The 12,964-nt window shown below is 40.5% G+C and overlaps 1 protein-coding gene across 2 annotated transcripts in view; it reads left to right on the top strand.

Moving 5' to 3' along the window:
• Positions 2,000-12,964, top strand: part of LOC109824937 (putative lipase C4A8.10) — a 36,504-nt gene continuing 25,539 nt past the window's right edge. Inside the window, exons 1-4 of one of the 2 annotated variants that reach the window (XM_020391579.1) lie at positions 2,000-2,191; positions 3,116-3,183; positions 10,886-10,956; positions 11,093-11,327. In XM_020391579.1, the coding sequence (XP_020247168.1) occupies positions 2,064-2,191; positions 3,116-3,183; positions 10,886-10,956; positions 11,093-11,327 (502 nt within the window). In that variant the 5' untranslated portion in view covers positions 2,000-2,063. Of the gene's footprint in view, positions 2,192-3,115; positions 3,184-10,885; positions 10,957-11,092; positions 11,339-12,964 lie in introns of both variants that reach the window. The other variant, XM_020391572.1, reaches the window with a different exon arrangement.

Below are 12,964 nucleotides of genomic sequence, written 5' to 3'. Positions count from 1 at the left end.
CACATGACTCTAGGAATGAGATTTTTAGGTATTTCGTCAAATGAAAAATATAATGGCTCACGTGTTGGTCTGAAGAACTAAGGAAATTAATGATTTTATGGTATGGCTCGAAGACCCACAATCAAGTTTACACAGTGTTTTGTAGTCTAATAAGAAACATTGTTAATCCACATTCTTTTGTTGTGCTTCGGGATTTTTAGTTTAGTTTGGATGTGTCTTAACATTTTTAATTAAAAAACTAATGCAATATAATAATTAAATCCCAGCTAACAAAGTAATTTATGATATCTCCCCTTCTGAACCTACTAATAATGTATTAATATGTTAGTGAGATAACGAACCCATAATTAAAGCATTCATGTATCTTCTCTTACTGACTAATCAAATTCTCTTTATTAATTATGCACTAATTATTTCACGACTAATCTACTTCCAGAAACAATCCGCTTGGATCTTAATAGTTGCATAAAATCATGCTATAATAACCATGATACCTCGCAGGCAATAAGATTTAACAGGCGATAATTAAGAGACAAGAGTGCATTGCTTTTCTTTGGAGAAATGAACAAGTCTATGATCAATTTCACCTTTAATTTACGAAAAAACATCAATCTATTAGTTGTACAAGTATGAAAATTCATGGAGAGAAAAACTAATATAAATGTTAATAAATTCATAGCGAGTGGGTGGCTCAGGGCTTTGTTTGAGTCCTCGTCGTTGTTCTAAAAAAGAAGTCATGACGAGTGCAATGTTAGATGACCTTCGAATGTTTTAGTCTTATATCATTACTTAATATGCAAAGCACATGTTACATATTAGTTATATAAAATTTCCATTTTGAATATATGCTAAAACACACTTTTCAATTTGAACTTTGTATATGACCTTTTTTTCATGAGTTGAGGGGAGGAAAAATTTTCAAAATAGCCTCATTCCCAAATTTAATTCTAAAAATCGACCCAATCTACGATTATTTATTGAAACTGACATAGTTTCTGGTCACGTCAGCATCGTGGCCAGAAACTGGGTCGTTTTTAAAAAAATAAAACTTTTAATTAGTCGAGGTTGGCAACCTCGAGTAATTAGAAGCTTTTCCAATATGAACGGGTTTAGCAAAGATAAACCCCCACCAAAGTGATCGGGGTTGCCAACTCTGACCAAAATGGTCGCGGTTGTCAACCCCGTTCATTTGGGAGCTCAATGAAGAGCTTGCATTAGCAAATCACTTCATATTATTGGGATTAACAAACGTACATATTATTGAAAATGTACATATTACTAGGAAAGGACGAATAACATGAATCTTGAGCTAACTTCCAAGCAAGATTAAAATAAGTTTACAAATAAATATGATAAATACTTGGGCATAATTTATTCAGAATTTCTCACAAAATTAAAGTTGGAAGTGACCGTAGAGAAAAGAGCCTCCTCATCATTCATGAATGAAAATAAAAATTAACTCAAAAGTATCTTTTGAAAGGTTAATGCCAAGCTCTTCATGGAGCTCCTGCTTGAGAAAGCATTGAATTATTAAGTAAAAGCTTAAGAGAAAGGAAATAATTTGTTAGCTCTTCATGGTTGCCAAATGAACGGGGTTGGCAACCCGACCATTTTGGTTGAGGTTGGCAACCCTGATCACTTTGGTCGGGGTTTAGCTTTGCGAATGCCGCTCGTAGTGGAAGAGCTTCTAATTAGTCGGGATTGCTAACCCTGACTAATTAGAAGTTTGATTTTTTTAAAAGACCCAGTTTCTGGCCATGCTATTGACGTGGCCAGAAACTGGGTCGGTTTCACTAAATAACCTAGATTGGATCGATTTTTAGAATTAAATTTGGGAATGAGGGTATTTTAAAAATTTCTCCGTGAGGGGAGCTGAGTGCCAATAATGAGTTGATGGTGTTTAGTGCAATTAAAGGTTAAGTTGAGGAGGTTATGTGTAATTTACTCCATTTTATGTTGCTTACACGTGCTACCAACTATGCATTGTGTCCTTTTTATTTCTTTTGTTCTTTCCTGTTCTCAATTTCTCGTAAAATTTCTCCCTTTTTCAATTAATCTCTAGTATGGGAGACGAAGAAGCAGTGAGATCGGAGGAGTTCGTGAATGGAGGTACGGATGTCTTGAGTTCTTCGAGACATTCCGCTTCTTCTTCTGATCATCTCGTTGTCATGGTCCACGGGATTCTTGGGAGGTAACAAATTTGAGATTTTCTACGATTTAAATTGCTAAATTTTATGGGGGGTATTGAAGTTCAGGATGATTAGGGATTGAATTTGAGATGGATTTTGGGTATTGGGGTTTAGTTCTTAATTGGAACGTAAATTGCCAGAAGATTAGATTTCATTAAGGAAATGGCATTGTATGAGAGTATCTACATTGTTGCGTTGTTTGTGAAACTCAGAATGTAGCTTAATCTTTATTTATTTAGATTTTTATAATATCACTGAAACGGCTGGATTTAGTGGCATGAGTTGTTGATATCTATTTGCTGGATTACTTGGTATTGTGGTTTTTGGATTGTGTATGAGACTTAGGGAACAAAAATCTCTTAAAACCCAAAATTAACAATATGGGACTAAATGGATCCAAACATTTGATCTTTCAAAAGATCGGAAATTTCTGATAAAAAATTGAGGTTTTAGTTGTGAGACTATGATTCCGTTTGGTATCTCATGTCAGCTGGAATAATAATTAACCATTAAAATATATTATTCTATAAAAAATAGTTAAATCATCATAAATTTCCTGTTTCTCAGAATGTTAGTTAAGACCCCCATTTAGCTAGCATATTACCCATCCCTTTACTTTATATAAACAGCTTTATTTCATACGGACACATGTAGAAGTTTTAACTCGAGAAATGTTGTTGAGGTCTATGATACCTAATTGTTAATTCGAAAATGATTTCCTCAGTAGTATTACTCTATGCCTCCATTATTTTTCTAAGGATTTCAAGTGCGATTCCTCTAGAACTCATCCTTTGAACCTACATGAAAACTGTAATGTTGTTGCTTGCAAGTTCTTTTTGCATATACTAAGTTGCTTGCTCCTCATTGTTTGATGTTCTTACCTTTACTGATTTTAAGTTCTATATATGTCATCCTCCTTGTTGCAGTACTGCTGACTGGCAATATGGAGCTGACCAGTTTGTTAAAGCACTTCCTGACAAAGTGATAATCCATTGTAAGTTATGCTCAAGATATCAATTTAATTCTTCTCCTGCTTATTGATTCACCTTCTTCCTGTATTATTTTCTGCCTCCCTGGTGATATGCTTTTAGAGTGTTAGTACATTAATGCTGTTTTTTTTATGACCAATGTTTTAAAAAGTTGAAGCCCAAGGCGAAGAGTCAGACCCTTTAATGAAGCAAGGCTTAGGGTTCAAAGCGTCAGGTGGCTGCCTCACAACTTGATACGAGTTGCCGTGCGAGCACTCTTGATCGCGGAATTATCAAGAGTGGGTAAAGAAGAAGAACGACAGAAGAACACAAGAGTTGAATTAGGGCGAAGGAAAATACCTTCTCTAGATTATGAGAATCAATTGGATTTTACAAATCTCTCTCTCACAATCTCTCTAGATCAAAGAACAACCTCCCTGATCTCTTTTCTGATTACAAACTGAGTTCTCCACCCTAGAAAAGTCGTGTTTCTATTTATACTAAACAGAAATCCCAACTGGAGCAGGAAACAGACCCAGGCCCGGATCCGCGACGCGGTCGACCGCAGTGCCCAAGTCGGTCGACCGGTCAGAACGACGAAATCTGGAAAATCGATTACAGGGTTCTCCGGTCGACCGCAGTGCCACCATCGGTCGACCGATCTCAGTCCCGAGACACAGTTGGGGTCCGTGCACGATGCGGTCGACCGCCGTGACCACGCCGGTCGACCGGACAGAGCCCAACTGTAATTTCTGCAGTTTTGATGAATCCTTTCGACTTCGTTGCTTCCAATGGCCTCGTCCACGACTCCTCTACTCTATTCTCAAGATACCATGAGAATCATCTATCCTCAAGCTCCCATGAGGATCGCTAAGCTTTCGAAGAGAAGATACACCCGTATCATGGGTCCCCCCTTTAGGAACTTGAAGTCTCATTCAAGTTAGAACTTCAGCTGAGGGAACTCGCGAGCCCCTCCTTCTCTGTTGAACCACTTGGCCTTGCTAGGTACCTGACCTTGACGTCCAATGAGAAACGACTCCTTCGTCCCCCGCCTCGTCGTGGTCGTCTTCCGTCCCAAAATGCAATCTTCCTTCAGTGGCTCCTCTCTATCAAACCACAAGTCTTCAACATGCGGTAAGATCAACTTGTCATCACCTTCATCATCCAATAACGGAGGTTCAAACAACTTCAAGTACTCGGCATTGATCACCGAATACATGCCTAAGTAAGGTGGTAAATCTAAACGAAAAGCGTTGTCACCAATCTGATCGATAATCCGAAACGGACCATAACGAATAGGCTTCAACTTCTTCCCTTCTCCTTTGAGCCTCTCCTTACTCAATTTTAGCCATACCATATCGCCTTTACCAAAGTTACAAGGAACCCGATGTTGATCATGCTTCGCCTTGTACTTAGCTTGCGATTTCTTCAATTGAGCTTCAACCGTGGCATGAATATTTGCAATCTTCTCAAGAAATCGCTGAGCACGTTGTCTCTCACTCCCCTCCTTGCCGTCCACTGTGGCTTCACTTGAAAACACAAGATCGAACGGGCTCGGCGGTAAAAATCCATAACAAGTCTCAAACGGTGACTTCCCTGAAGATCCATGAATCGCCCGATTGAAAGCAAACTGCAAATATGGTAAACTCTCATCCCAAGTCTTAGGATGCCTAGAATTATACCCCCGCAACATGTGCACCATAGTCCGGTTGACTACCTCCGTTTGTCCGTCTGTTTGTGGGTGAAATGCCGTGCTCTTCTTCAATTTGGTGTCCATCAAACTCCACAAAGAATCCCAAAAATGCCCGAGAAAACGGCTATCCCGATCCGAAATAATCGAACTCGGCAACCCAAAGTGCTTCCACACATGTTCGAAGAACAATTGTGCTGCACCCGCTCCCGTCACGGTCTTCTTACAAGGAATCAATATCACCATCTTGCTGAATCGGTCCACCACAACGTACAAATAGTCATGCCCGCGCTTCGTAGTTGGCAACCCTCCTAGAAAATCCATAGAAATGCTCTCCCACGGCCTAGAAGGAACCGGTAATGGTAGGTACAATCCCCTCTTTCTGTTAGAAGGCTTCGAAATACAACATAACTTACACCCTCCAACATACTTGGTCACATCATCAAGCATCCGTGGCCAAAACACATGTCGCCGTAGATTGAGAAGCGTTTTCTGAATGCCAAAATGCCCTTGCACACGCGAGGTATGTGCTTCCCGAATCCACTGCAACCTATCACCATCCTCCGGAATGCATAGTGATGCCCCACGATACAATAAGCCATCATCTCCAAGTGCATACTCCCCCCTTCGACCAGCCTTCGCCTGCTCAAACACACTACCGAAGTCTCTACTGGATGCATACAACTGAACATACTCAAAAGGAACCAAGGGCTGAATACGCGTCGCCACCAACAACGACCTTATCGGTGGGCGAGATAACATATCGGCCAACTTGTTCGTCGCCCCCTTCTTGTACCTAATAATGATGTTGAAAGCCATCAAATAAGACATCCACTTCATGTGCCGCGCCTGCTGTAGCTTCGTCTGGGCATGTAAGAACTCCAACGGCTTATGATCCGAATGCACGACCACCTCCTTCCCTAACAAGTACACCCTCCAATGCTTAATTGCTTGATATAGCGCATAGAACTCCTTGTCGTAGGTTGGGTAGTTCGCAACAGCACCCGAAAACTTCTCAGAATAGTATTCCACCGGTTTCCCATCCTGAATCAACACCGCGCCCATCGCATAATTAGACGCGTCGGTCTCTACCTCGAAAGTCCGCTGCAAATTCGGCAACGCCAACACTGGTGCCTCCGAGATCTTCCTTTTTAGCAACTGAAAAGCCTCCTCATGCGTCTTTCCCCACTCAAACTGAACTTTAGCCTTTGTGAGGCCATGTAACGGTGCCGCATAAGTCGAAAAATGTCGAATGAACTTGCGCAAATACTGGCAAGCTCCCATGAAGCTCCTCACCTCAGTCACTGTCTTCGGCGTCGGCCACTTTGTGATCACCTCCACCTTGCCTGGATCTATCCTCCGCTGGCCCTTCCCTACGATGAAGCCGAGATACACCAACTCGTCCTTCCCGAACTCGCACTTTTTCCCGTTGAGCTTCAGCTGTCCGTCCTGCAACACTTCAAATACCTTCTCAACATGAACAAGATGCTCCTCCCAGGTCCTGCTGTACACCAAGATATCATCAAGGTAAACTATCACAAAATCCTCTATAAATGGTCGCAACAAATCATTCATAAGCCTCATAAAGGTAGCCGGAGCATTGCACAATCCAAACGGCATCACCAACCACTCGAACAAGCCTTGCTTGGTCTTGAACGCAGTCTTACAAGTGTCTTCCTCCCGAATCCTCACTTGATGGTAACCAGACTTCAAATCCAGCTTCGTGAAAAACCTCGCTCCCTCCAACTGGTCCATAAGATCATCGATCCGCGGTAATGGGTAGCGATTCTTGATTGTGATCTTGTTGAGTGCCCGATAATCTACGCACATGCGCCAACCTCCATCCTTTTTGGGCACCAACAACACTGGTGACCCGCAAGGCGAACAACTTGGCACAATCACTCCTGTCTCCAAGAGCTCCTGAACTTGCTTCTTGATCTCCTCGGACTCTAGTACTGATGTGCGGTATAGGCCTATGTTAGGTAAGGAACTCTCCCCTGTCAACATAATCTCATGCTCTACACCTCGACGTGGTGGTAGTCCCGTGATCTCCGAAAACAAGTCCGCATACTTTGCTTTTAACCTTTCAAGATCTCCCTCCTGAAGCTTGCTCAAGACGGACAAGCACATCCTACTCAGTTGCTCTTCATACAGCCGAATGAACAATAAAACGAACTTCCTGCCCGCATTCACCAACCTCTTAGCCTGAGTCACTGTCACCAAGCTCGTCTCCTGTGGAAGAGACGCCGAACGAAAAACGAATTGCTCGCCATCCTTGGTGAACGTATACTTTTGGGCTCGCCGATCATATACTGCGTATCTATCCCACAAATAAGGATTGCCCAAAATAACTTGGCAAACATCTAACGGAACCACGTCGCATGTGACCTCGTCAATATACGACTCGTGGAGTGCAAATCTGAATGAACACTGGTTCACTACACTCAATCCCGCCTCCTTCTGAATCCACCCTAATGGATAGGGCTTTGGATGCTTCACCGTCTTCAATCCCAGCTTCTGTACTAATGCCTCAGATATCAGATTTTTCTGACTCCCTGGATCTACAATAGCATCCACTAAGCTGGTCTTGACCTGCAATTTCAGAACAAAGAGCTGCTCCCTCGGGTCGTCATCTTCCTTGGTAGCCTGCTTCCCCGCCATAAGGTTGAGACTGCTATTGGGTTCGGTCATCCCGGGAACCTCCTTCGGACCCTGTGCTATCACGTACGCCTTCTTCTCCTCCTTCTTCTTCAATCCTTTTGGCTTCAGATGAGGATACTTATCCCAGCAACGATCGGCCACATGCCCTGTCTGTTTGCAGTGATTGCATGTCAATCCTGCTTTCCCCGAGTCAACCTTCTTCTTCTCATCCTTAGACTGAGAGCCACCCGTCTTGCTCCCCGATGGTTTGGAATCCCCCTTTGTCTCATTGCCCTTCTTCTGCCTGCCCTCAATGGCAATGGCCTTCACGCTCGCCTCTGCGATTGTCTCCACTGAAAACAGCTTCATCTCCTTCCGGATGTATTCATTCAGACCCGTCATGTACTTCATGAAGATGGGATACTCGTCTGTTGCGATGTTTAGAACCATCGCCTGCTGCTGGAACTCCGTCGTATACTCCTGAACGGTCTGATTAAACTTTTGGCGCAAGCCATACCACTTGTACCAACGCTCCTCAAGGAACCCTACTGGATAGAACTGTTTACGAAGTAGTTCCTTGAACTTGTTCCACGACGCCGCTTTCCTCTCCTGTTTGCAATAGGATTTCCACTACGTCAACGCGTGCCCGGAAAGCTTCAGTGTCGCGAACACTATCTTCTCCTTGGACGAATATCCGTAGAGAGTGAAGTACATCTCCATACGTTCGATCCAATCATCAAGCTTCTCCACGTTGATACTCCCATCATAAACAGGAATCTCAACCTTGAAGTCAATCTTCAGATTTTGGTAATTGTTCTTACCCCTTTGATGTCCAGCAGTCTTGACAATCTCAGTCTCCCCCTCTGAATCAGATTCCTCGCTCTCTTCGTCGGATTCGACGAGTTTCTTCTTACCCTTCGAAGAAGATTCCTCCTTTTTGTCACCTCCGTTGATTAGACCCACGAGTTGGGTAAGAGTCGTCCCGATCGTCTCAATCTGTCTCTCCATGGCATCAAGTCTCGCTGAATTATCTGCTTCAGTCATCTTCTCCTTCCTTAATTTCTGGATTCCTTTTAAAGAAATAAGGATCTCGCCAAGCTTCTTGTATTGTGAGCGAGTAAGGACCATACACAGGTTCCCCCTTCACAGGATCTAGGTGCTCTGATACCAACTTGATACGAGTTGCCGTGCGAGCACTCTTGATCGCGGAATTATCAAGAGTGGGTAAAGAAGAAGAACGACAGAAGAACACAAGAGTTGAATTAGGGCGAAGAAAAATACCTTCTCTAGATTATGAGAATCAATTGGATTTTACAAATCTCTCTCTCACAATCTCTCTAGATCAAAGAACAACCTCCCTGATCTCTTTTCTGATTACAAACTGAGTTCTCCACCCTAGAAAAGTCGTGTTTCTATTTATACTAAACAGAAATCCCAACTAGAGCAGGAAACAGACCCAGGCCCGGATCCGCGACGCGGTCGACCGCAGTGCCCAAGTCGGTCGACCGGTCAGAACGACGAAATCTGGAAAATCGATTACAGGGTTCTCCGGTCGACCGCAGTGCCACCATCGGTCGACCGATCTCAGTCCCGAGACACAGTTGGGGTCCGTGCACGATGCGGGCGACCGCCGTGACCACGCCGGTCGACCGGACAGAGTCCAACTGTAATTTCTGCAGTTTTGATGAATCCTTTCGACTTCGTTGCTTCCAATGGTCTCGTCCACGACTCCTCTACTCTATTCTCAAGATACCATGAGAATCATCTATCCTCAAGCTCCCATGAGGATCGCTAAGCTCGCGAAGAGAAGATACACCCGTATCACAACTTTAAGCATTTTAATTTTAAAATCTGTAAAACTTATGAACATACAATATGTAGTGGTATAATAATTTACAATTAGATACAATCATGTCTTGGTTAGTAAACAAGAATTAAATATGTGAAGTATAGGTGCAAATCACGATAAATTAAGCTACATATCTACATACATATGTACGTTATTTATACTCACATGGTCATATTAAAGATACATAGAGGCACTTTAATGTTAGTCAAAAATACTTTTATATCCTCTTGTCGTGTTTAAAGCACGCGCTTTAAAAGAGAAGTGCTTTATGAAGCACGAAGAGCTCACTTCAGCTATGCTTTAAGCTTTGAGGCATAAGCTTCAAGGGAACAAATAGCTTCACTCTTTGAGTTTTGAAGCATTTATCCTTCAAAAAGGTTTGAAGCGAATTTTGAAATGAGTTTCAAAAAAGCTTTTTCAAACATTGTTTATGACCTATCGCGATTTATGTCCTTTAAAATATCTCATGCATTAGAAGTATCTGTACTTGTACTTTCCTTATTAAGAAATGTTGCAACAAGCTCCATTAGTTTGAAAAGGAACCATCTCTACCACTTCTCTAAATATAAGAGTACACATGTAAACTACTGTGTCTTTTTCATTTTAAGATTTTATCACTAACATTTACCAATATGGATAGGACTTGACACTAACCATGTCTTAGGAAAGCTACCATACACTTCTACCTCCCTTTTTTGGAGCTTATAATTATCCAGGACTTTTGTCACTCTTATAATTCCCTAAAGATATTCGGTATATTTATTTCCTCTACACATATTAGTTAGCAATCCAGAGTATCTTAAAGGTCTTAGTATCATCATAAAACAATTGTGCTGACACTTCTCTAGAAAATAATGTGCTTACCAGTTAAAAGTTTAAATACTTTGGATAAATACCCTGCCAGATCTCGTCTTTCATGATCCCAACCACTATAACGAAGAAAGTCTCATCCTTCATTTCTTTACAGGGCTCGTAACATAAAATATGTTCCCTAAATTTGACACTATCTTGAAAGATGATGTCCAGATAATTGGTGAGCAACAGTACATAACCTAGATCATTAGATTGATTCATATCAAAGTAGATTCTCTAAAATCACCTGTCACTCATCCATACGTATTTCGATTTGTGAAGCAAATCTGGATGGTTTCTAATAGTTCCCACAAATAGCTCATGAACCTGGAGATGATATATTACAACTAGATGTAAATTTTGTGAAGTTCCTATGGAGTTTTCTCATTGGAGCATTTCATACCCAATCTCATTTAAGTGAGGAAAGGCTCGGATGATAATGAAGATCGACTGTCCTCATGTCACTTCTCAGGAATGTCTTATTAGCTCACATATAAAACCTAATATGTGAGATATTTATTGCTTCATTTATCTTTTCCCTAAGATCTGTATAAAATTATTTAATTTACATCATTTATTATTTCCCTTTAGTCTCTTTCATTTCAAAATGTTGTATATTTCTTATACTATAAGAGTAGTAACACGATTTTGATGCTACTTTAAACCATATGGCCATTAACATATGTGATGCTTTTAGGTAGTGAATGCAACGGGTACACACTGACATTGGATGGTGTTGATGTTATGGGTGAGCGCTTGGCAGAAGAGGTAGATTAATCATCAGATAATCTGTCCAGTTATAAGAAATGACAATTTTTCTTCCTTTTGGTTTTTGGTGGTAGATTCGTCTCCCACTGTTGGCCATCTATTTTTTATTTTCTTGCCCATTGGCATATATTGACAGGTCATTGGAGTCATCAACAGAAGACCCGGGCTGAAAAAAATTTCTTTCATTGCGCACTCTATGGGTGGACTTGCTGCAAGATATGCAATTGGTCGACTTTACAGAACTTCAAGTGGAAAACTCGTAGGGAACCCATCAGATGGCGTCTGTGCTGGTGACAATACCACAGGAACCATATATGGTCTAGAAGCAATGAATTTTATTACTGTAGCTACACCTCATCTTGGTTCGAGAGGTAATGGGCAGGTATTGTTCTTTTTGTCTTTCTTTGTTTTTAGCTGAAAGGTATTCTTGTTTAGAACTAGCAAAAATTTTGAAGTTAAGTATACGTTTAGTATGACCTAATATATAATAAATTAGAGCCTGTTTTCTTTCTTCTGTTTCAGCTTCTTCTTCCTTTCTTACTGTTTCTTAAAATTGAGATTTCATGTATGCATACAATTATTGTTTTTTTCATTTTTGTTCATGTTACTTTCATTAGACTGTTCACCAAGGCAGTGGATAGAGTTGGAGACGAGAACTGAGAGATTTTGAAGATTTTCAAATATTCAGAAAGAAAACTCTTATAATAGGATCTAGTGGATTGTAGAAAAGAAACAAGTATCTATAGTTATATAGATGTACTTAAATGTACATATGATGAAGTCCTAGTATGAAGACAATAGGAAGGGGGCTGTTTTTGGCATATTGAATCAAAAGGGAAGTTAAAGAAAGTTAGGGAAATCTTCACCTGAATTTGCATAGTTTCCATATTCACATGGAATTTGGAAAAATGGTTGAAAATATAAATTTCCAAAGGATCAAGATGCTCATTGGACAGCTTTCGAGAAAACAGCTTTTCGCCTCAAGAGGAGGAAAGTCTACAAAGAAGGATCTCGATATTACTTAATTATTTGGTTAGGTTTTCTCACACATTTTTGGCTGAATCCAGGAGAGAATAATTACATTCAGTGTCAAATGCTTTTGCAAACATCAACTTTCTCCTTTAAGTTCGTATGCCAATGAAAGAAAGTAGTATGAGATTTTCACTTTTCTAGTTCCCGTAACCAGGAGAGGATAATCTCTACCTTCTCTGTCATGCCCCAAGTTAGTCTTCTTTTGTAGAATCTAGTCCGGGGATCAAGTCAGTGCAATTTCAAATGAAGATGACTCAACATAGACGACCAGCTCCTTTACACTGCTGTTTTACGTACATATTATACTTACATGTTATTATTTGTCAAGTACATTTAAAAGACACATTTTCAACTACTCTCTGCAGATCATTCTTTCTAAGTTTCCTCTTGATCTAAAAAGGTTGATTAATAAACAAATGAGCTACATATTGGTGAAATCACTAGCGCAGTGAGATCAACAGTATCTGTGTTGTGTATTTATCGTGTAATAAAATAACATAATCAGTAATGAAGGCAATAAAATCATTTGATCGTTCAATAGTACGAATAGTTACGATGCGTGAAATACAATTTCCTTAGCGACCACTTTACATGCCGATATCACTTTATGTCTCTGTCCACGATAAACGATAATGATTATAACTTTAGGCTCGAGGCCTTGTATAATTCAGATATATGCCAATAGATCAATTAATAAATGCAATTAACAGTAAAGGTTCCTTTGGTATTGAGGTTGTATGCTGTTTGTATCTACAAACGAAAGAAATAGTATAATAAAATCAGGTAGCAATTTGATCAACATGTATTATACAGATAATACAGGCAATAATATCAACATGTATTATGGCAAAAACTGAGTTTATTTTAGACTTAAATGCACTTGAATACCCTATAGTTTTCCCTACTTTGCACTTATATAGCCTAACTTGTTTTTGGCAGCACTTGTATACCCTAAAGTCTTTGAAAATTTCACTTT

The sequence above is a fragment of the Asparagus officinalis genome, chromosome 1 (genome assembly GCF_001876935.1).
Source record: "Asparagus officinalis chromosome 1, Aspof.V1, whole genome shotgun sequence".
In the NCBI taxonomy this organism is placed as follows: Eukaryota; Viridiplantae; Streptophyta; class Magnoliopsida; order Asparagales; family Asparagaceae; genus Asparagus; species Asparagus officinalis.
The sequence above is the reverse complement of the archived record's forward strand: the minus strand, read 5'-3'. Positions and strand labels throughout refer to the sequence as shown.